We start from the raw sequence: 25,294 nt of genomic DNA on the forward strand, positions 1-25,294 counted from the left end.
CGTCTAGTTTGTGTGTGTGCTCACGTCTTATATTTGTGTATGCTGTGCTCACGTCTCATATGAGTAACTTTATGTGCGTGGATAGTTCATATACATGTATGTGTGACTAGCACTTAGTATATATGCAAGCGTGTTTCATATGTGTGCGTGAATGAAGTTTGATTTAAGCCCTAAACGGTGCCTCATACTTATACACTGGCCGGGAAGCCGGTCGCGTTCATTCACAACTTGCGCCATGATGTCAGTTTGTAATGATTCTCGAGGTCGGACATCCGGGACTTTTATTCCCATAATGCACTGCACGCGCATAGCAACCGCGGCGAAGGGTAAAACAAACAAGCGCTCGCCATTAAGCAACACGAAGCGGAAGACAAACGAGCGCAGAGCTGTCGAGAAAACTGCCGAGAATCATGCCTAAAAACTGTTGTGTTGTTAGTTGCACAAACAACAGCGTAAAGAGGAGTGACCTCTCATTTTATATGATACCTAGCAAGGCAACTGAGCCAGAAAGGAGAGAGAAATGGCTCCAGCTGTGCCACTGACAGACTGAGCTCATTACAGCCATTGTGTAACACAGTGCTTTGAATAAACATCTTTTTTTTTTCTAAATGAACAGTTAATGTAATCGATGCTTGATGGGTATTTAAACATGACTGCAAGTGTAGGACACATGGTATGTACACATGGTGTTCATACCAGGGGATTTGATGAGGTAATTGTATATGTCTGGATACTCTAGCCTGGGCCATGCCTTTGGGTTGTTCTCCGAGGACTCAGCTGGATGTCGATAGGGACAAGATTGTAACGTTAAACCTACAAGCGACAGCTTTCTGTGGTACCTGGTCAATGCAGGCGCAAGTAGACTTTCTATATATTGATAAGACATTCTTTAATAGAAGAAAGAAGATCTGTATTTGTATAGCTGCTAGCGCCTTTCACATACATGTAACTTTAGCTAACGTTAGTCACAAAGCGCTTTACATGAGTGTTTTATTACATTCACTTCACTTCTCACCACCGACATACATTCGCATACACAGATATCATTCATCATTAATACAAAGTAGTCCGTTAGTATCCATAACTGACATAATCCACAACAAAACTTATGTGAATAGATACCTTTTTGATTTTCCTCGGGCTTTGCCTTGATTGCCTTCGGTTTGTTTTACCCTTCAAACACGGCGGCGGCTTGTTGCTATGCAGGTCACATGATTTGTGACGTAACGCCGACCAAGAGAATATGCTAAAGCGTTACCTGCATTGTCAACCCCCCCCCCCCCTTCCTACAACCAATCAACGCGCCCCTCATTTGCATTATTATAATGACCGTACACGACAGCCAAAATATCGCATCAGATCTCGCGAGACAATAATGCCTTCAGAAATAAGGGTCTGAGGAGCTCTGTGCTTATTTTTTTTCCACTTTTTTTTTTTAGAAGGGCCTGAAAGACTATAATACAGCAGTAGGTATCCAAGGTAATACGACGTTATGACTCCTTTAAATAGTTAAATATATTTATTTAGCAGGCCTTTAGGGGAAAAAAACCTTTTAAATATTAGAACAGTATTTTGTTTGTTTGTATTCAAAGTTCAGAAAAAAAGTTGTATTTCTCACATTACACAACAATTATTTTTGGTACAAGGCAGTGAAAAATGCATTCATTCTGTTTTTTGTTGCACTGAGGGTTGTGTTTTGTTATATTGTTCTTTGTTGCTTTTTTTAATCAAATACACAAATGTCCTGCGATCCTGGGAGAGAAGAATAAAATGCCGGCTGTTCTGACTCACAGACTGTAAATACATGTTTTATATTTAAAGAATTTGCCACTGATGATTTAAACACCAGTTTAGTACAGATGTACAGTATGTGGAAAATAATGTGTTTTTTGAACCTTAATCTGCATAAACATATTCCATTACCCCAAATACACAAAATAATGTTCTTTTTAGCAAAATAATTTAACCCTTTTAATAATTGAGTACACATGTGTACCGAAATTGTAAACAAGTTGCCGTGTGAAGTAGGGGGAGCAGAAAATGTGGCCGATGTGCATTTTAAGACCGCTGTCGTGCTTAGAATCCCTTTTGCTGTCAGTGAAAAAGATGGACATAGAGGGACTGTGCCAGTGCATCATCTCTCAGATTGCTCCTCTCCTGTGTAGCGACATAGCTGTATATTGAGTTGTCAGATGTGACACTCCAGACACCACATGCTGGCTCGGAGTAGGAACTGGAGATCACTGGGAAGTCAAGTCGCAATGGGCTCTGGAGTGTTCGGTTGCCACACACACATACACAGTCAGTCACTCAGGTCACAGCACCACATGGGGGTGAGATTTCAGCAGACACAAACACCAGCTCTGGATGAAAGCATGGACCGAATTACAAGGGAAAAAGGTACAGAAGAGAGAAAAAAGAAGAAAATAAGAAATCTCTCAGAAGTTTATTATAAAAGCAAAAACAACTACAGAAAGAAAATAATAATAATTTAACATTTTACAGTATCTATACCTCTTGCTTCCTCTAGAATTCACTCATAGAAATCCCTATATAAATCCACACATTAGTTCATTTTTGTGCTTTATGTTATTTATGAAGGCCTCCCCTAAATAGTTTTCAAGTGCTCCTATTTCAAACCTAGATGACACCCCAAACTATTTATAAAAGTGCACTAACTGAATTAATGGTTCATCGAATGTAGAGTAAAACATTTAAGTGCAAATAAACGTGCAAGTGTGACCAGCTAATGCTCTCGATGAGCCCGATGCTGTCTGATCCGTTTTATCCCATGTATTAAGGAGATGGTGAACTTGCCTTTAAAGGGACGACAATTAATTGCTTTTGAGTGATCTACCAGTTACATTTAGTGTTAAGTAGTTCTAAAATTGAAAAAGGCTATTCTGCTGGAGATGAGTCATTATCTGCCTCAGTAGAACAGTGGGGATGTGGTGCATGAATAAAAGAAAAAAGAAGGGTTTGGATGGGAAATAAACCAGTTTGCTAATAAGATAAAGATGACTTCTAAAATACTAATACTGGAATTTTGGATAGTTTTACAAAATGTCTTATAATAAGATTATTTATTCACCTACTCTGTTCGGGTTTTATACTTGTGTTAATAAACCTATAATTGTGCTAAAACATTGGCTGTGAAAGATGGAATCTGAAACAGTAGAAGGATAGTACATCCAAAAATGAAAATTCTGTCAACATTTACACACACCCTCATGTTGTTCCAAACTCGTATGACTTACTTTCATTTGTGGAACACAAAACAATATATTTTGTTAAATGTCTCATGTACAAAAATATATTTTTATACGTGACAGATGTCCATATATTTAGATGATAAAAAAAATCGAATTAGAATACCATCAGAATGCTATAGCATTAGTAAATAATACGAATAATAATAATAATAAAAAAAGAAAAAGTTAAAGACATTAAAGCAAGGACATCAAAAATCATATTTGAAATATTCTGGAAGTTAACTTTAATACATTTGGTTAACCATTCCTTGAACTCTCTCTAAAGACCCAGGAGTTTAGAGATCATCTGGCAGCTCCTTGCATCTGGGGTAAACAGGGTCTCAAGAGGGACAAGCCCAAAGCTGCCTTCTTTGCACATTGTCACGGCTCTACAGACTTCCTTCTCTCTTTCTTCACACACATATCAAGCCCCATGATGTCTCTAGCGGTGTCGAGGGAGCAGGAGACCTGTGAAAGGCCATTACCACAGTGTGGCCCAGGCCATCAGCACACTAAGACCCAGGAGTGTGACCCTGCTCTCACACTGAGAAATAAATTGGGTGGACTCACTGACCAAAAGCCATCAGGGCCCAACTGCACACATTAGCACTTCACAGATGATGCCAAGCACACCCGTGCCACCAGTCGAACTTCGTTCCCATGGCACACTGGGGACACCACAAAACATACCGCTCAAGAGACACAGTAGTTTGGTGTATGAAATGACCAGGAAGTTGGCCTATACTGCATTTAACTCTTCAAAACCTGCAGCTGATGACGATAAGCAATGTGTTTGGTTAGACTGAAAGCCATTTTGCTTTCCTTGATCATCACCATCCTTATAAAGTAGACTGGATAAATTAGTTGTTAAAATGAGCTGAAGCAACAAACTTCATTAAGATTTTGTCACAACTAAATATAATATTGTTCAATCCACTTAAACATGTCCAATTTAACTTAATTAATAGAAAGACAATAAGACCAAAATGTATGTTGCTTCACTCAAAGAGCAATAAATAAGCTAATGCCAGTTCTGAGCTTCCTTGTTCATCATGTGTTACATAGAACTGTAATTGTTTTTAGCATGTGACCCCTGACAATATACATTGGCCACTCTTTTTTTTTTAATGTCACTTGATACGGTTACCAGAAACCATTAAACGGGCGTGAGCAGGACAGAGGTCATTTCAAACAGACTTATCAAGATCAGCAGTTTATGTCTAGAATAGATCAATTAATCTAAAACGAGCTTAACTTTTAACTAAAGGGGAACATCACAATTCCCAATTGGACTGTAAGGCACTTTCCCGCTCTGGTTCCAAATTGCACCAATGGGATGATCCATAAATTGACATAATGGAGAAATACAAATAGTCCAGCATATCCGCACATATACCTCGTCATAGCTTATACCAGACCTCCTCTGAGGGTCCAACCTCAGTGAAAACCCAATTATAGCAGCTCCACATTTCAGCCGTATAACACAGAAGAGCAGAAAGAGTTAAAAGAGCCATTACAAATGCCATGGAGCACTTTTAGCGTCTCGCAAGGTTAATGATAACGGTACTTGGCAGCTGAAATGCTCAAGTAGCTTTTATTGTATCATAATAATGAATCAATGGCATAAAGATAAAATAAAATAAATGAACTCCGAAGTCAATGAGTAAAATGTATGTGCCGCAGCGCAAATAATAAAAAAAAAAAAAAAGAGGGGGGAAAAATCCCTCGCCAATGGGGCCCTCTTTAAGTAATATCTTATGATGTTATCTTGAAAAATATTTGCCTGCAGGTCACTGCTCTCTGTTTTAAAGCCTTGTGTGCTTTTGTTACAGAACATTAAATGTCTCCCCACATTATCTGATACATATTAGCGGCAGATGATTTTACACACAACGCTATCTTACTAAATGGCACAAATTGCCTTAATATTTCTCTTCTCTGTCAAAATTATTATACAGTAGGGTGCAAAATATTTAGGTTTGCTATTTAGGTATCCTAAGAGCTATCCTCTTGTTGATGTTTGTATCTTCAGCTCCTCATTTGGCCCGCTGTGTCTTACAGGAGAGACAAAGTGGATGTGGGCAGACCATGAGACTGTGCTGATGTTAGGAACGTTGTCTTACATCAATATGTCTGCTGTAAAGCCTCAGGGCATAGCGGCTGATTACCCTCTGAGTGGACATGCCTCAAACGCTGCATCAAGTTGTCAAGAACTTTCTGCTCATCCACCATTTTTCTTCCCCTTTCAGACGCAATAATTTTGTAACCACGACAGAATGAAGAGTGGCTGTGTGAAGATGCCAGTGCAGGGGGAAAAAAAGAGAAAAACTGCTCTTGAGAGGAAAAAAATGTCAAGTAGCCAGGCAGAAGACTCTATTGCCTGGATACCAGTATCTGGCTCATCAGCTGTTACATTCATTATTCATATTCCATAAGTGTTTTTTTCCCTATAGGAAATGCAGGACATGAATAAATACAGACTACTTTGTCATACCAATTTGTATGGAAATGTTACTTATGTGCCTAGCAGAAACAAACAGTAATATATTTCTATTAATATCTAATTTACAAAAAAAATCTTAAGCACAATTTTTTGACAATAGTGACATGACTGTGACTGAGAGTTTCTGATTTGTCTAAACAGTTTAAATTTCATTACTAATATGACACTAAATGTACCTATTTCTTCCTATATAAATATATATTTATTTTGTGGTTTATATTGATAACTACATTATACATGCATACATATATATATATATATATATATATATATACAGTTCAAATGTTTATGGTCAGCAAGGTTTTTATTTATGTTTTTGAATGCCACTTATGCTCACCAAGGCTGGAATTATTAGTTCAGTAAAAACAGTAATATTTAAGAAATATTACTGCCATTTAAAATGACTATATATATATATATACATATACATATACATATATATATATATATATATATATATATATAATTTTGAATACATATATATTTAGTCTTGAGTCTCATAATGATGTACTACAGAGCTCTAAAAATAAAAAATAAATATACTAATAAATAAATAAAACCCACAATGTGTTAAGATTGAAAACGTGTTGTCACACAGTAAAACACAGGGGAAGTCAAAACTGGAAGCATGTTTAATATTGCTCTACTATTATCCTGAAAGGCATAATTGGAGTTACACATCTGAACTGATCATAGTTACAGAATCATAGGTCTCTCTTTTTGCATTTAACAATATATACAATGTAAAATAAATACATTTACACAAATGGACATATTGTGTGGAGCACACTGTAATGATGCACATCACAAAAATATACAGTTAATAGTTTTACCGATGTGGAGCACATCTAAAAACTACAGACATGATTCTCACTACAGCTTGTTTCAGCCACTCCTGGGTTGAAATATATCATCATCATATTGATCATAGAAGCTTCTCAAATGCTTTTTCATTCTTTCTCCTTCTGGATCTCGTCCTCTCCCACACTTGTTTCTGCTTTAGACTGCCAGGAACCTAGATGCGTCTGGCAGACGCGTCAATGCATGAATAAATACAACCAACACCTAAAACCTCTTCAACATTTAAAAATAGCAGTTGTTTGTACATCTGATCATCCTTAATCCCATTAATTTGCAAAATAGTCCAATAAATACAGCATTTGATCACTAATTGAATCACATTGTACAACAACTGTACGTCGTACCGTCATATTGCTTTAAATAAGAAAATATCTCTAAAAAAAGTCATCATGGGTATGGATAAATTACACTTTGATTTCTATGCTGGATAGATGAGTGTTAAAAGACACAGTAAAATTGTCTTTCAATGGGTCGAGAGGTCTGTGTGCCGTTTAGTCCAAAATTACACAGTACATACAAGTACTTTGTTTTTCATTTTGTGCACTAAAAGCAACTTGGAAAATGCATATATGAAAGACTGAGTGTAGATCGGAGCCACTTGTTCTTGTTTTTCGTGAAATCTTACAAAACCGAACAGAATAAGAAAGTTTAGTTTCTAGTTTCATATCGCTTCATTTTCATCACGATCACCTCAAGGTAAAGACAACACGAAAAAAAAAAACAAGAAAGAAATCATCTTCTCAACAACAAGACCCCCCAAACCCCATTTTTTAACCATCTGATGAGTTGCCATGAACGATAAGATCTAGAGTCACATTACACTAACCTTTCCAATGTACAATCTATTAAGAGTTTTGAATAGCTAATGATAAATACAGGGTATTTATAGAACAAGACTTAGAAAAAGCAACTAAAAACCTTCATTTCCCGTTTGCCTTAAAAATGATCTGTTCTTTCATCTTTTTTTTCACGTCATTTTATTAAGAACACAAAGTCAAAGTGATAGTTTTGAAAACCGATCTTACACCAAAACAAACAAAAATGTTTCTTCGCTTTGCAACCTTAAAGAGATATATACCAATGGAGTTCAGCATGAAGGCCTTATGTACAGCATTTTGTTAAAAGATAAGGAAAATCAGAAAAAGAGGGGAAAGAAGAAAAAAGGTACTATTTCAAACCATTTTTCATTGTAACCTATGATATGCAGTGTTAGTCTAGAAGATAGGAGTTACACAGATGGTCTCTTGTACATACAGTATAATGCACCTCCTTTTAAATATATTTACTAATATATCAGCATAGATTATATTGATCTTTGATCTAGCGGCAACTAGTCTTTTTTTAGAAGGTTATTTGAGAACCCATCATCTTGCTCCTGAAGGTTCATACATCCAGTATTGTCTCTAATTCTACCGTCTCTAAAAAAAGAAAAAAAAAGAAAGAAAAATGAACCAAAATTACAAAAGAAAAAACAGAAAGAATATCAACGCATACTGAACAGTGAGACCTGGGATCACCACGGGTGGTACACTACCCCCTGGTTTCACAGACAGGGCTTAAGACTAGTCCTAGACTAAAATGTAAGTCTGAGCTGTTTCCACTGAAATAAACTTGCACTGACTGATCTTAAAAATATATCAGTGCCTTTTTAGTTTTAAGATGCACATCGGTAATGTTTTTTTTTTAAGCATTTTCATAAAAATTACTTAAATGTCCTAATTGATCTATGGTCTAATCCTGGCTTAGTCTAAGCCCTGTCTGTGAAACCGGGCCTATATCTTTTGAATGTGGCAGAAAAAAAAAAAAAAAAAACTGAGATGTTTCAGGAAAAAAACACAGCAGACATGAAACACCAATAAGCTGAACTACATTTTTTTCCTAATTTTTCATTCTTTTTTTCCCCTTTGCTCTGTTCCAATAAAATGTCTTCGGTTGGATTTATAATCTGTAAATTTACAATATACAATGCTTAAGAATATTCAGAAAATACCCCATACTAATAGTGACATATTTCTGATGAAGGCTGTGGATCGCTTGCTTTGATACTTGAGCCTCTGCTAAAAATGTCATTTGGAAGAAGATTATATCATGTGTATGATCTCTCTCATAAAAATCAGGACCATTGTGAAACTAAACCTACGATGCTTCTATGTCTTCCTAAGTGCTATTTTTCTTAAAGTTCAAATACTGCTTTAGAATGAAAGAATGTCAATAGAATTTCGAGGCTGAAGTTATATGCATATATAATTGGCTTGAGATAATAATTATAGTCCTTCTGGCCATATCATGTTTGTAATCTATCATCTTATGACAAGCACAAACAGAAAAGCGAAAGCTTCTGGAAATTCATTTTCCCAAGTAAGTGCGGCACTAAGAAAAAAAGAAGAAGAAAAAAAAATGAAAACAAATTTGCATACATTTACACCTCCACTTTTTAAACATCTATTGCTTAGAGAAGATAACTGGTTTTTGTCTTCATGGTTATAAATCGCGCAACACGGTGGTCAGTAGAAAAACATAACAATCAATTATTAACATTATATGAAGAAACATTGTGTTTGATGACCATACCATATATTTACATCCTTCAGTACAGTAAAAATACACTCGAATAAAATATAATAAAATCAAGTCAATAAATAAATGAGTCTGTTCTTTGACCACTGCGATTCCTCTTTGCTCGGTATTGCATGATAGACTAAAGCTTCGGCTTTTCCCTGAAAAGACTGAAATGATATCTGTAAAAGAGGCTAGATGTGTTTGGAAGACTTGAAAGAAAACGACAAGGGAGTGACACACATATGATCAGTCCACATGGCTATGTAATGGTGAGGAGCAGCTTCTTCAAAGACGTGAAAATCTCCGTTTGGCTATCGTGTTGTTAAACTGCTCCGAGGACCTCTAATGTATAACTGCACATAGTCACTATGTCACACTCTTATGGTACAAGAGGGTCGATTCCTAGATTCCTTCAGCAACGTGGGAGCTGGACGGTACAGTTCGGGGAAAGTTTCGCTTGCTGGCGTCCACAGGGTGGACCTCCTTCCTTTGGCAGGGCTGGTCTTTTTCGGCTCCAAAACTTCTCTTTTGAAAATCAACAAAATGTCTCAATAGCACACAAAAAACTCAGCATCAGATTTTCGAGAAGAACAAGTCGACGGCTGGTTTCAAGTCCCGCTGCTGAATAATAAAAGCAGTCATTTTTTCCACTTCATACTTTTCTCAGTAATCACATTTTAAATCATTCTTATATTTATGTATCATTGTCAGTAATTAGAAGTACCATTACGATTATGTTTTTAGTTATTATTTGTTAATGTTTATAGACAAAGGTTTCACCAACAGCGGCAGAGAGTTAGTCAGTGTCTCCCTGGTGAAGGGGTGCAGTCAGTGACGTACCCCCTCCAGCTCTCTGTTGGTATAACGTGGGGCTGGGGACAGAGTTAGACCTTGGCCTCCAGCAGCTCCAGAAACAGTTTGTGCATGGGCACTTTGCCGTCCTGTTTGATGCTGTAGAAGTGCTGCACTGCCTTGGTGGATGTTTGCCGGAGCAGTGGTAGGGTCATGAGCAGCTTGCCGGCCCGGCGCGGGTCCTCCATGTGCTGGCCCGCCTCATAGTCCTGCAAGGCCTCATGCAACACATCCTGGAGCTTCTGCACTGCTTCCACGTCCTCTATATGCATGGAATCTGGAAAAAATACAGAACAATGATGAGTGACATTAGAAATAACTCAAACACAAATTCAGTATAAAACAACATATGCTGTGTCAATATTTTTCTCAGTAAGACAAGACCAAATGGGGAAAAAAACTGTTGTTTTGTAACTACTAATTTTTTATTAATATAATATAAAGGCATAAGACATGTTACTCTAGTGATACTGATTTCATTTATTGCTTGATTTAAAATGTAAGGGTTTTTGAAAGAAGTTTCTTATGGTCAACAATGCTCTATTAATTAATTAAAAAAAAATTTATATTGTGAATAAATTATTACCAAAAAAATAAATACAAATTCAGCATTGCTGCAGTCTTCAAAATGTATTTTAATATGCTGGCCCAAGCTCCGGAAACATTTCTTATTATTAATTTTAAAAACAAGTGTTCTGTTCAATATTTTTGTGGAAACCATGATATATATTTTTTCATGATTAGGTTTTGTAACATTACACATCTTTGCGGTTACTTTTGACCAGTTTAATGCATGCTTGCTGAATAAAACCATTAAACAAAAACTACTAAGCATTTTTAACTGCAGTTTTAATGAAATATATTAAACATACAAAACATTTAATACCACTAATATATGAAAAATATATATATAAAATAAATAATCATGTAATATATTATGTTATTTTTTTAATATACAAATAAAATCGTATAGGACTGTCAGAAGACAAAATTGCACACATATTGTATGCAAGTTGAATTCAAAATCAACTTTGCTCAAAAAGCAAAGGGGGCCCCCTTCAGTTTAAATAGGCATGACACTCCCAGATGCTAGTTCTGTACAGGACATGTCTTTTTCACTTTCCTGGCAAAAGGAAAAGGATTAAGAGAATGTGAGTCATCCTCTTTTTTTTTGCCAGCTCTAAGCTCATTCTCCAGTGATTAAAGGCACACTCGAGTGTTAAACGCTGAGGCCGTCCTTGCCACATGTTTACAAGCCTCTCTATGGGACTGATGAATGGCACGGGCGACAGAAACAGTGTTTGGAGGAGAGCTGATATGGCACTTGTCTAAGCGAGAGGAACAGCGGCTCGAGTCAGGAAACAATACCTCAGCCTGACTGGAATTGTCTGCCAGAAATGTCAAACAGGCTGCATTTGCATTTGCGCTCGTTAGTACAGCATTCATGCCCGTTCACCGAGACGGACATGCCTCTGAGAGCACAATTAGTCTCAGGCAGCTACTATCTTTGCTGTGTCCTGCTCCAGTGGCTAATATAGTTGCACTTTTCCAGCTAATCCAAGCCTTGGATGCTATTGCAAGTGTGCTCTGATGGTTTTATCACATCATAATGATAAAGAACGTGCTTTGTCTGACTTGCTCTTTATAGACAGACTCCACCGACGCTATTGATGGTTTTCTAATGTGGCGTGTCAATCTGATCCTGTTCCCTCCGGATAAAATGTCCAAAAGCACGATGGCTTTTGGCAAAGATGTCACAATCAATGCATTGCATCACATCAATTGATACATACACGTTAAATAATTATTGTACGGTCAAGTATTGATAAAAGCGAGACCCTATGAGGTTCCTCTATAAGTAGAGAGCACTGACTGTAATTTGGGCTGGCCAGCGGGGCAAACTTCAACCCGCTTTAGGCTACGGTTCCACATCCTAACCCTTCAGTGTCTGGAGCCTATCTAGAATTCAGACAGCGAGGTCTCATCCATCAGTCACATGGGCTTTGGCCATTTGAAAAGTGACCTGTGATCTGACAGAAATCCCTGGGAGGAAAGTGCTTACCTGCACCTTTCTACACAAGCTGCTCTATCAATCTCACCATCACTGCTGGAGGCGTTCTGGAAAACACACATTTTCTGCACGCAATTTGTGCCTTAGAAGTGTGCTGCCACATTTACTATAAAAAAGACACTTCGTTAGATCTAAATCTGTTATGATTTTCCAGAATGACACTGGAATTGCTTTATTTACTTTCCTTTTTCTTTTTTTTTATTTCACATTTATGTCCTTTAAAAAGAAACATGCATCATGATGAGATCAACTGCAACATAAAGCTTTCAAATAAATAGGATAAAAAATAGCACTCTGACATCGATTGCTTAAACAATATTGTGTCTATTGAAAGACTGTGAAATATATCAGCTCTGAGTGGAAATACCCAGCATCTTTGGGCTTTAGAAAATGGTGGAGTGTATAATTTTATAGCAGCTGTCTTAAACATTCCGCTCTCCTCCAAAAAAAGAAGTGACAAAATGACTCAACTCTGAAATCGGACATGAGGCATGTCTGTCCTGAGAAAAGAGTACGGAGAAAAGCCGCAGAGAGAAATACAGAGAATAACACGTGAGAAGGAGAGAAAAAATCAGGACTAGAAATTAGCCTACGCATCAGGCTGCACAGTTAATTTTTTTTTTTTTTATATATTATTGGAGTGTTTTGAAAGAAAATCCCACCTCAGTTTTTCTACTTCACGTTTGAGTCAGTGTGTTACTTGATGATTCTTTGTTATTAATTGTTAAATTTACTAGCAGAGTGAAAACTGTTTTAGGAAGGTTAATTGCATATGCTTCAGTAAAGGTTTTAACGTTGACAGAAAATTACATCGGTATGAACACTACAACACATCGATCACTTTTACTTGCTTTTGGCACGTTGACGTACACATCAACAAACCAAACTACTAATCATCGAATCAATGAAAAAAATAATTTCTCAAAAGAGTCACGCACTCATTCGCTCTCTCAGGGGTGCACTTTGGGCAGGACGGCCCCTGGTGTCTGCGTGCCGGGGCCAAACTAGTGAGCCGTCATCCACGAGCGAGCTAGAGCAATCTGCTTTTTCATTTTTCAGCATGGCCAGGCCCAGCCGGAGATTGATCGTCACATACGGCCCCAGAAAACAAACTGTCAATACCTTGAGCGCTGGAGAATTTGAACAAATAGCCGCCCTCCCATTCAAGCTGCTCATTGCGTCCCATTTAACAGATTTTATTGACAGTTTCCTTCTTGTAAATTAAAGGGAAAACTACTGGCCAGCAACCAAGATAAAGTTCAAAGATGGGGTCAACACAAAGGGAGCCAGAGGGCCATGGTGCGATTGTGGATTGCTGACAACATCAGAGCCTGTTATTGACATGCAGGTGCATACTGATGGGCTCCTTACTTAAAAGGCATCTGAGCAGAGTCCTATGCTAATTTGGAGAGGGCCACAGACGTGCTTTTGAAGGATTTCAAAAGGGGCAGGGAGGGGTGGGAACACGGTTTAGTGTTTTGTTGTGTGTGCACGTGAATAGAGGAAGAGAAAACATAAGAGAGAGAAAAAAACAACAACAGAGATATTGAGATATCAGTCGAACTGTACCTGCATAACTATACCACTACATCTGTTGTTAAGATTCCCATAGGAGGAGATGAAATCAAAAGCAGGGAGTTTATCTTTTTCCATGCTGATACATTATCAAAAGCCAACCCTATTAAGAGGGACGATGAATAAACAAATATGCTTTAACTGAGCTGATGACAGGAAATTCAAGAGGCTTCAAGTGCACTTCAAGCTAAATGCAGCATCTTTATTTAATTTGCCATACGACTGCTGTAAATGATTATTTTTTTTTTTGTTAATGACACTTTGGACAATGTAAAGTATAAAGATTTTAATCATAGCAAAGATCTTATTTAAGTTGACGCTAAAGAAAACAAGGTTATGACAGATAGAAGTTGGTCAATGACATGTAAGTGTGTCCATGATAAAAAAAAAATTAAATCATAATTCTTAAAAAAAAAAAACAATTCTGTATGAATAATGGCTTCATATGTTTTTATACCATTGACTCTAAAAGCATTAAGTAAAAACTCATAGATTTTCTTTACAAATTCAATACATGAATCATTATTTTTTTTAATAAGTTTCTTAAAATATGTTTTCGAATACATTTAGTTAGTTACAAATAGGGTTTATTATTAATTAACAATTATTATTAGGTTTTTGGAAAGTTGCAACACAACACTTTTTTTCTTCTTCTAATAATTAATAATACAAGATTTTGTCAGACTACTAAATGTCAAAATTAATTTTATTTTAGAAATTAAAAACATGCTCTTCATACAAAATCAGCATATTTATAAATTGCATTTATCATTTATTTTTGAAGAATGGTGTGTCAGGGGTGTCCAAACTCCATCCTGTCCTCCAGAGTTTAGCTCCAACTTGCCTCAACAAACAAACAGAAATTTGCCTGCAAGTTTTTAGTATGTCTAGTAAGACCTAAGGTGCAGGTGTGTTTAATTGGGATTGGAGATAAACTCTGCAGGACAGTGGCCTTCCAGGAGCAGGATTGGGCACCCCTGCATTAATTAATCTGGACAAATGTTTATTTATAAAAAAATTTTGTTCAATGTAAATGTGTTGAATATTGTGTTTTTAATGTTTTTTTGCCTGAACAATCCATTACTGCATCACATATTAAATACATCAAATCAAATATTGCGTCTGCACTGACTGAAATCATAAGTGTCTGTTAATTTTACCTGAGTTGGCCAGGGCTATAGCTTTAAGAGTGACAAATTCCTCCTTCTCCAGCTTCATGCTCTTGTACTTCTTCACCAGCTGAAGAATGGCGTTGTTCAGGTCTAGCAAGCCAGCCAGCTTGGACTGGTCCTCATCCATGATGTAGTCTTCAGCGTAGACCAACTTGTCCTCAATAGACAGCGAACGGTAGACTACACGCAGGATCAGGATCTCCATCCACGCGCTCTGCAGAAGACTCATCTGGTCCGCCAGCGAAAGTGTGGAAAACCCTGAGAAAAAGCGAGAGAAAGAACTTTGTTCAACTCAACAACCAATGTTCAGATTCAACATTCAACAGTGGTTTATGATATAAAAGCTCAGTTGGTTGTCAGAAGTTTCCGGTTGTTAGTGGAAAGAATTGACATTCTGGAGATGTAATACAGAAGAAAACTCCAGTGGGAGCGAGCTGAGGCACCTAGCACGAGCCTTGGCTCTCATCTCCTGCTACGCTGCAGGCCAGGGGGCATCCTGAGGGAGGGCACTCCTTATCTCCCTCAACATGCAGCATGGATCAATTCTTCCCATCACACCAACTGAAAGACTAATTGCTTGCCTCAAACTCCTTCTTCTTCCTCCTCCCCCACTCTGCACACACACTTTTTTCCTCATTTCCCCATTTTTTGCTTGAAGTGAAGGAAAGTGAAGTTCATGTTCATGAATGCCACTTGAAACTGACTATCACTTGTCCTTGGTCTGTCTATAATACAAATACAAGGCGGTCAACCCTCATGTTCAGTTTGAAGTGTGAGAAACATACTAAATACTGATGTATCAGGGTGATACTTCTAGATGTTTGCTAACACTATTAGACTCCAACTATAAGAAAAAGAATAAATGCAATGTTTTTTGTTTTGTTTTATTGATAAATGCAAACACTGTTGAGGGATCTCACATTGAGAGTTAAAGCTTTGATAACTTCTATGTACTGGCTTTGGACTAGGTCAGATGAACAATATTGAAAAAAAACAACAACAACAATAAAAATAAAAATAAAGAAAAACACTAAATAAATAAATTTTCTAAAACAAATGCTATTTTTTAACACACATCATTGGGACACATAAAACACAAGGGTGTTAAAATAAAAGCTAAATATGCAAATACTTTTTCCAAAACCAAAGCAGATCTAACATAGGCTGTAAAGACCAAACAATTAAAAATAAAATCTTAATATACTGCATAAGTGCTTGAGAGCTGTCAGTCAGCTCTGAAGGTGAGGGACAGTCACAACAACACCTGTTGGTTTTGGATTTTTTTGTGGATCTCACTCGCTCTGCTCTTCCAAGAACATATGAAGCGTCTCTCTTCGCCACAGCGAGGGGGTTAATCTGGGTGGTGGGTGAACATGAGGAAAGAAATGCTCACCAACATCTGTTGTGGAGAGATGCCTCCAGAGGAAGCAAACAATTTCACTAATTTTTTTCCTTCTCTTTTTTGAAATCTCTTTCTGTGAGTTAATCACTAATGGCAAGGAGCTCATTAGGTATAGGTTTCGGGCTATTGTTTATACCAACTGCTAATTTATTATCCCAAACTGTTAACATCTCTGATCTCATTAGAGTCAAACTAAGAGCTGGTGAGCAGTTGGTGCCTCCCCTGGCCTGCTGGTACTAGAGTGCTCAATGCCAGTTGGCAGGGCCATCCTCTACTACTTAATAAAATCATCAAAAGGGATTAAGCCAAGAATTTCTTAAGGGGGTCCAATGTAAGACTGCTGCATTCTTACAAAGACATTGCCCTCAAGGAAAGGTGGCGTGGACTACAAATAAGATCACACTCTCTTGACCTCCTCAGAGGTATCCTTTAATATGGCTGAGAATTTGGAAAAAAATCCACTGCCTCTGAATATATGTGAATCAGATAAATAAAAATAACAAATCATAAGCATATTTTAGCCTATGAATAATGTGGTATAGAGAAACTATATAAGAATATTTAAATGCTTTTCAATATTTTCTTTAATCTCAATGCAATTATGTACAGAAAACTATAAGTAAGCCACTGGTAGAATATCTTAAATTAAAATTATTATTAAACACCATGGCGCTTTTGCTCTGACACATCAACACTGACTGAATAAATGGTGTAATTTCGGAGTCTGTTTGTCCAACCAATGGAGGACACCAATATTATTATTTTTGCACTCCCGGTTGGTGACATTAGTGGCACAGAAACATTTAAAAGGTTATCAGCAATGGAATTTATCATGAAAATAAACAAAGAATACAGGAATCGAATGATGGAAGACTAAAGACATTATGTATCAAAACAGATCGAGAGACACACAGAGAGAGATACAGAGGGACAAAGAGAATGAGAGCACGAGGGACAAATAGAGAGACAAAATAAAGGTAGAGGGGTGGGGGTGGGAAGGGGGTTGTGGATTGGAGTGGAATGGCAGATGGACGGAGCCCATCGCCTAGAGCTCCCCCTGTGCCACTCCCAGCCCTCCCTCTCAGCCACTGCTGTTAGTAAATAATTAGATTTACACATTCCCCAATCTCCACACATCTCTCCGCAGAATAATTAAAAGCCCGATGATTAGTTTATTGAGTGGAAGGAAGAACTTTTTTTCCCTCTTTATTGAGGTCCATCAGTGATTTTATCAGGGGCTTGCGCTTTTACGGTTGTCATGCCAGTGCAGGCATCCAATTTTTCTTATCTCCCTGATTAATACAAATGCTGTTTCAGGACGCATTAATTAACAGATACAAATCTACGTTCTCATGGCTGGATCAATATAGAGAAGAAAAGAGCCATCAATGTGAATTTACTGCTGATGATGGAAAAGGTTCTCTATTGACATTTACGTGAGGGCAAACTTTAAAGATGCATTTTTCCCCTTCTTTTCATCTGTTATTTCATTTCACAAAAGAGCTTGGTGGCGACCGTGATTACAGTTCACCTTTGGTTGCTTTGCTGCGTGAGAAAGGATCCAAAGAACCAAATTAAAGCGTCTCGCTGTCATTTCAGCTGTGGCAAATGTGCACAACCCTTTCCCCAAAGGACTTCCTGTAACAAGAGGAAGTTTATTGACTATACATAAAGTCATGACAAACTACTAATATATATATATATATATATAAATATATATATTTATAGAATACTTGGCAATATTTATAATTAATTACATCCTTGAACATGTATACGCAAACTATTTATTTCAGTCACTTTTTAAACAGCTTTTTTATGTAAATGCATAATCTTCTTTCTGCTTCTTTCTTTCTTTCTTTCTTAAAAAGCATTTATTTACATGCCACGTATTTTTTTGACTAGCCATGGTAGTAAATGTTACTAGCCTCTTTTATTTGACAGACACAGAGCAGACTGCCCCATCCTGATGGCACATGAGCATTATCTGATCCAGCATTCAATCTCCAGTAACATCCTCTCAATTTAACTCTTTTAGCCCAGAGACCAGCTTCAGAGCTTAGTCTCCCTCTCTCTCCAACAGGACTGAAGGGGCTTTGCCACAGGCACAATCTCTCTTCTACTCTCTATCTCTCAGTAAACTGATGCTCTTTGTGCTAGATGGGGAGGAAAGGCTAAGTATGCAGATCTGTGAAGGTTACACCAGTAAAAGGTAACTGATGGCTGAGGCGTTGTGAAACCTGCAGTGGCTTTTCAGAAGAAATAAGCATTGGAGCAGCGTGTAGCACAGGCTGACAGAAAGAGGCTGTGGTGCAGCCATGCGAAGTTAACCCCTGCCGGGCAGGACTGCTCACCACCAGGCCTCGCAGCAACCACCGGCCGACCGTCTGCCAAATCTTTTCTGACTGCACGTTTACACACTGAGAGAGCCTGCCTAAACAAACACACACACACATATGCAGTCGTTCCTCCTCCTTGTCTTCCTCAAGGCAGACTTCACCTCAGCAACGCTGCTTAGCCGTCATATAAACACACGTGCACTGAACTCCTCCTTCTAACTCTCAGCAACACCCCTGATTATTTTCTCATGGTTGCAAGGTAAATGAACATGCTTGAGCAATGAGAATCAGTGCTATTCTGTGTGCTGACCATGCTGGATGCTTATTTGATGCATCCTGGCTCCCTCCTGAGCTCCTGTGTGTATATACACTCTATTTGCTTTCACACTTTGTCAAGACGATGATGACACGGTGACTAATGTGCTTGCAAAAATAGTGCTGTGGAGAGCGAAGGTGAGACTTAGAAATATTAGTAGTCCAATTTTGTCATATCGCCTTTACAGAACAGCATTTGATAACAAAAAAACAACCAATTAACAATCTATAATAGATTACAACGCATTGACATCTCACAATATCTGGAAAAACAGCATGATTGTGAGAAAGATACTGCTTTTATACTATACAGTTCAATAAACAATACATTTATATTGATTAACTTCCACTTTAAACTTGCAATATTCATATTTACATTTTGTAGTTTTGGTTTGCAATAGAAATGGTTAAAATCAAATCCACAGCAATACATAGTGATTGCGGTTTGTATCAGTGTTTTGGAATGAATCATTTTTTGAGAAAATGATTCAGTGATAAAGACTTATTTCATTCCTAAATGAATCAGTGCTTTTGCATGAAATGATTGAATGAATGATTCAATGACTCACTCAAAAGAGTCACATGTCACCACCTACTGGGGTAACAATGCATATATCACAATATATACACAATGAAACTGCTTAATTTCTTCTTTATATTTTACTGTAATAATAAATTGGTCAATTTTTAACAAATGTTTTGATGTATTTCATATGTATAGTTTTCCCCCCTTATTAATTATTTTACCTCTTTACTACAGTATGTTGTACCAATAAAACAGAGATAAATAAATACTACATACACGCATAAATACAAAAAGCAAGCATATGTAGTATGTTTAATTCACTAAAAAAGACCCTTTGTAGCATCAATCTCTAAATAAGCCATAAAAGGATGTGACTTTGGCAGTGGTGTCAAAAGTATTGACATTCATTACTTAAGTAGAAGTATAGATACTAGGGTTTAAAAAGACTTTTGTAGAAGTTGAAGTATCAACTCAAGCTTTTTACTCAAGTAAAAGTGTAAAAGTACTGGTTTAAAAAACTACTTAAAGTATAAAAGTAAAATTAATGTAAGGGAAAAAAATGCCATTTAGAACAAAAGCTTATGCCGCGCCACAGGGGCCTATTGTGCACTACCCCACCTCCTCAAAAAAACATTATTCTAAAAGCCATAGGCCATAATGACTATAATGTTATATTAAAATGTTCATGTTGAAAAATTTGGGATGCACTAGGCTACCTGTTTCAGCCGCATATATGCCCATTGAAAATGAACGTACTTTAGTACAATGCAAATACATTAAAGAACTAGAGATATGATGACTAGTTGCCTAGGGTGACCATATGAGCCATTTTCCCAGGACGCGTCCTTGCCAGAATTTCTATATTGCCTAAAACATCCAAAGTAGTTTGACCAATAACATGCAGGTATGTTACATAATCAACCAGTCGTGGCGTGTGATAAGGTGAGATCTACAGAGAACGATCAGAGTAATGCAAATAGACGTACATGTTAGGTGTTTGTTCGTTCATTCAACTTGAAGCGTCGCTGCGCACCAATCATTGTATGACACTTATGAATGCCATACAATGATCGATCTGCAAAGCACAAACAGCCAAAATCTGGATATTTTAGGCAATATAAAAATCCTGGTAAGGACGTGTCCTGGGAAAATGGCTCATATGGTCACCCTATAGTTGCCTATAAGTATTGTTATGGTGCAAAAAGTCAAACTTCAGAGGCATGTCATCAATAACCTTTAATGGAATGTAAGTGTACATCCAAGTTTAGCTGCAGGAATCTGCGAGGGCAATGGACAAGAACATTGGTGGAGGCTAAAAAACAATTAGCCTTGTATGGTTGTCTATATACAAGAAAGATTATAGTGCTGTCAAAGTGAATGATTAATCCAAGTGATTAATCAAAAACTAAAAATGAAAAAACTCATAATCCTGATACCTTCTTGATTGATAGCTTCCTGTATTTGCTATGTCCAGTCTGTGTGTGTGTTGGGGGGGGGGGGGGGGGTAACGAGTTACAAAGTTGGTATAGCCTACTTATCACAACATTGTCAATCGCGTCGTCAATCGCAAACGATAATTTATTAAAACGTCTCGCTACCGAACTACCTACAGTAGCTTAATTTGTGGAGGACGAAGAGAAAGCACCCATTTGGTAAATGAGCCAGTGAGAAATAATCCAGTGCCATTTCGATACTTTTAAAACGGTACCGGCGCCTAAACAAATATTTAAAATAAATACATAGCTTTCACTTTGGATGCTCTTATTTCCCAAGTTATGCTTAATCTAAGGCTAATAAATGTATTTCATAATCTGGGTCATTACTTAATACAAAAACCACACATAATGTTTCGACTGTATCTCTGTCACTCACTCTGATATTTAGTTAAAATTAGGGCTGCAACTAACGATTATTTTGATAATCGATTAATCTGTCGATTATTTTTACGATTAATCGATTAATCGGTTTATGTACTTATATTTTAGTTTTTCCCATTTTTTCCCCAAGTAAATTATTAATAAATGGTCTTTATCCTTCAGCATAGATTTTTAAGAGATTTTAACCATTTTGCACTGTCATATCCTAATCAAAAATATACCTGGAGTTGTTTTATTGTGTTAGTAATCCTTTGTCGAACTCTTCTGCAATCAGAACACTGACCTATACTCTAGCAAATTTCACAAGGAGATTTAAAATAATGTTTTCACCATGGCAGTCCTTAGAGCTCCTAAAGTAGTTTAACATCCCAAACAAAGCTTATTAAGGAATCTTTCAGAACATATTTTCACGAAGAATAAGGATAAAACAGAATAAAATTGCAGTGCATTGTATTTTATTATTTACTGGGAAACAGCTTTATAGCTTTTGCTTTGAAATTGTAAACAATCCTTCGAATAAAGTGCCAATGGCATGAAACCTGAATGGAACTCACAATTTAAAGTAAAATCCATCAGAAGGTTGTCCAGAAAAAAAAAATTGGACAGTCACACACAAAAAACCTGCTGTGTGAAAAAGAGCAGTGAATACTTAGAAAAAAAGTGCATTTCAAATATCTTTAAACATTTACCTCTCTCATTCAGTCATAATTAGGCTGCACGACTGAATTTTGAACTGGTAAACGACAAAGTGATCACAGAACATGTTTGTAAAGCTTTAAATGTTAACTGTTAAAAAGCAATGTTATCAGCTTTTACGACTAAACATTTGCAAACAACATTGTACTGGAGAATCTGCACAAATAAAAGTCTTAGGGGCCGTTCACATATCGTGCCTAAAAACGCGTGGCGCTTTCTCCTTCTTTTCAAAGCGCTCGGGCAGAAGCGCCCCTGAGGCGTCTGCCTTTGATAAGCAACCATGACGTGCTCTCTCCTTGAAGACGCGGAAATTTCAGCAAAGGATAAATGGATTTGCAGCTCAAAAAATCACTTGCAGTAGCTCTGCTACTAAATTTATTTCAAAATGGAAATCCATATACAACTATGATCAGCTGTTCCTTTCATCTTGACTGAGCTTTTAACGTTGTTACGGGAAAGGATGAAGCTGATTGGTTAGTTCTTGTCACATGACCCGCGATGCGCTTGCAGCATTCTGAAAAGTTGAGATGTTTTTAACTCGATGCGGTGCGGTGTTGGAAATAACGAACTTGAGCGCGCAAAAGACGCGATATGTGAACGTCCCCTTAAACAGTTCAGTAGTGCAGAGTTTACAGGTTACTCTTCTTTTTTGAAGGCTCAAAGTAAAGTACTCCCAGTCTCCCACATCCCGCTAAATACTGCAGAGACGCTGTTCGGGAAGCACGTGACATAAAACGAGGCCAGCTATTTGCTATTCGCTACTTCTCCGTCTGTACTGGCTGAGTAAAACCTCCGATGGCTCATTACTGCCACACTTTGGTCACCGCAGATTTGAAATATGCACGAAATGAGCCGCTTACGGCAAATAAAAGTTATTTAGCAACGAATCGATGACTAAATTAGTTGACAACTATTTTAATAATCGATTTTTATCGATTAAATCGATTCGTTGTTTCAGCTCTAGTTAAGATGAGTGCTGTCTGTCACTGTCTTTAATCCATTCTGTGAATGACTGTATGCTCATTCTTTATAAAGTAGCAACAGTCGTTTGTAAAGTAGAGTACTGTGCAAAAGTCTAAGGCACATTAGTATTTTCACCCCAAAAAAGGGTTTTAAGCCAGTTATTTATATATATGCTGTAGTGTGTCAGTAGGAAATATCAGTTTGCCATTAATTTTATTAATAATCTAGTGCGATTTTGAATGCACAAGCAGTCTGACAACGGCGAAATGAATGTTTGGAAATTTAAACATATTTTATACTGAAACAGCAAAGTATATAAATAACTGGCCGAACACCATTCTTTAGTGAAAATACTAACGTGCCCAAGACTTTTGCACAGTAGCTGGTGTATGTATAAAGTACGTACGATTAAATTAAGTATATTTAAATAAGTGTAAGTGTTCGTTCATATGTGTTAAGGGCTAGATTTTTGCTGGAGGAAACAGCTGTTTAGTGATGAGCGGTGAACGCAGCGAAAACTTTACAGAAGATGAGAAACCGACTGCTCCCTCGTGACCTTTTGTAAACTGTATTTATGACAAAGAACTGCACAGATACGGATATTCTAACAATCTTTCGATAAACACATACCTTGTGTCCTCTGTGTTTGTTTCCGCTCGCGCTGCTCCGCCGCGGTCTGCGGATTGAAGAGCGCGCTGAAAGACGGAGAGGAGACCGGTCTGACGCCGGTTTCATATGAAACTTAAGGGGACTGACTCTGAGGCGATCACAAATTTGTATACAGTTTATGGAGCTAAATGCTACAGCCCCGCTAAAAAAGCCTAGCGATGCCCGTGCTTCTTGTGTACATTTCGGAGAACCAGGACAAACATTTCAATCGATCGCTCAGGCATTTAAAAGGCACCGAAATCTGCATCCTCTTATTCAGTAAGGTGCATACCGGTTCCATATCCAACCTTACTTTTAAGAAATATATTTTTTGATAAACGAACCCAAAACTGGCTATGTCCTGGCTGGAGTGTGACGTGATTTGTGTCATGTGCAGGTGCGATGGATCGCGTACAAACCAATAGGGTGTCGGAATGGTATCTGTTTATACTTCTCATCCAACCACAATCAAATTCACTCCATCCGGATGGCGCGATTTGTCTGGATAGTTTTTTTTTTTGTTTTTTTTGAATGATGACAAGCCGGAATGAAAACAAGCCGAAATGAAATAGCAGTAACGAAGCTATTTTTAAAATGTAAGGAGTAGAAAGTACAGATACTTGCGTGAAAATGTAAGGAGTAGAAGTAAAAAGTCGGCTAAAAAATAATTACTCAAGTAAAGTATAGATACCCCAAATTTCTACTTAAGTAATGTAACGAAGTATTTGTACTTCGTTACTTGACACCTCTGGACTTTGGAATACATTCAGCTGATTGGTGATTACTGCAAGCTTACAGATAAACCTGTGGGGAGGCTAATGATGCCAAAGGCCATGGTGAGAAAAGAACAACCACCATGCCAGTCTGTGTGTCCATTTACTGTCCCGGTGAGACACTGAGACCAGCTAAACCAGGCTTCTGTAAAACTACTCCACCTAAACAAATCCCACCCAAATAAAGGGCAAATATTAGCCAACAGAAGTCCTGCACAAATCAAAAACAACATGAAAAGGCAAACAAGGGGGTTTGTGTGTGTGTGTAAACGGTCGGGTCTTTAGTCTCCCTTTACCCCTCAGAGAGAAGGGGCGACACGGGAAGTGATGACAGGAGCCGAATACACACAAACTGCTGCAACGCTCCTCTTTGCTTCTATCCCCGGCTGCCTTTCATCTCCACAAAACAACACCAGTCAGAGAGAGGAAGAGAGAGAAATCACACTTTTTAGGAGGGAAAACACAATAACACCGCCATAGCTGTCCACATCCATTTAGCGGCTAAGCAAATATTCACCTGTCAGCGTGAGGCATGCTGCCGACCGTACAGCATGTACCGTGATCACATGCACACCGCAATAGTGTTAAACAGCTGCTGGCTTCCTTCAATAGACTTAAACATAAATGACTGATTTTCCCTCAGGCTTTTCTTTGGGGAAAAAATGGAATGGTATTTTTGCCACTTATTATTTTGTTTCCATTCAGTGAGGAATGTTAGAAACTGAAAGCTATCAGCTGAATGCTAATGGTGAAGAAAGGTGAAGCAAAAGTTATCAACTGTGTCATTAAACTATCAAAACCTACAAAGGCACACAAATGCTATTACATATTATTAGTACATATTATAAAAAAAATATACATTTAAAAAAAAAATATTTCACTAAAATGCATCAACTATCTCAGCCTTTTGATAT

At 37.6% G+C, this 25,294-nt stretch overlaps 1 protein-coding gene across 2 annotated transcripts in view; it reads right to left on the minus strand.

Annotated features, from left to right (window-relative positions):
- Positions 1–8,414: 8,414 nt before the first annotated feature.
- The window catches only part of LOC132111612 (estrogen-related receptor gamma-like), an 82,797-nt gene continuing 65,917 nt past the window's right edge, over positions 8,415–25,294 (minus strand). For both annotated transcript variants that reach the window (XM_059519064.1, XM_059519063.1), the window contains exons 7-8: positions 14,833–15,102; positions 8,415–10,303 (exon numbers count right to left, since the gene is read on the minus strand). In XM_059519064.1, coding sequence (XP_059375047.1) covers positions 10,059–10,303; positions 14,833–15,102 — 515 coding nt within the window. In that variant the 3' untranslated portion in view covers positions 8,415–10,058. The remainder of the gene's footprint in view (positions 10,304–14,832; positions 15,103–25,294) is intronic.

The sequence above is a fragment of the Carassius carassius genome, chromosome 31, assembly GCF_963082965.1.
Source record: "Carassius carassius chromosome 31, fCarCar2.1, whole genome shotgun sequence".
Taxonomy (NCBI): Eukaryota; Metazoa; Chordata; class Actinopteri; order Cypriniformes; family Cyprinidae; genus Carassius; species Carassius carassius.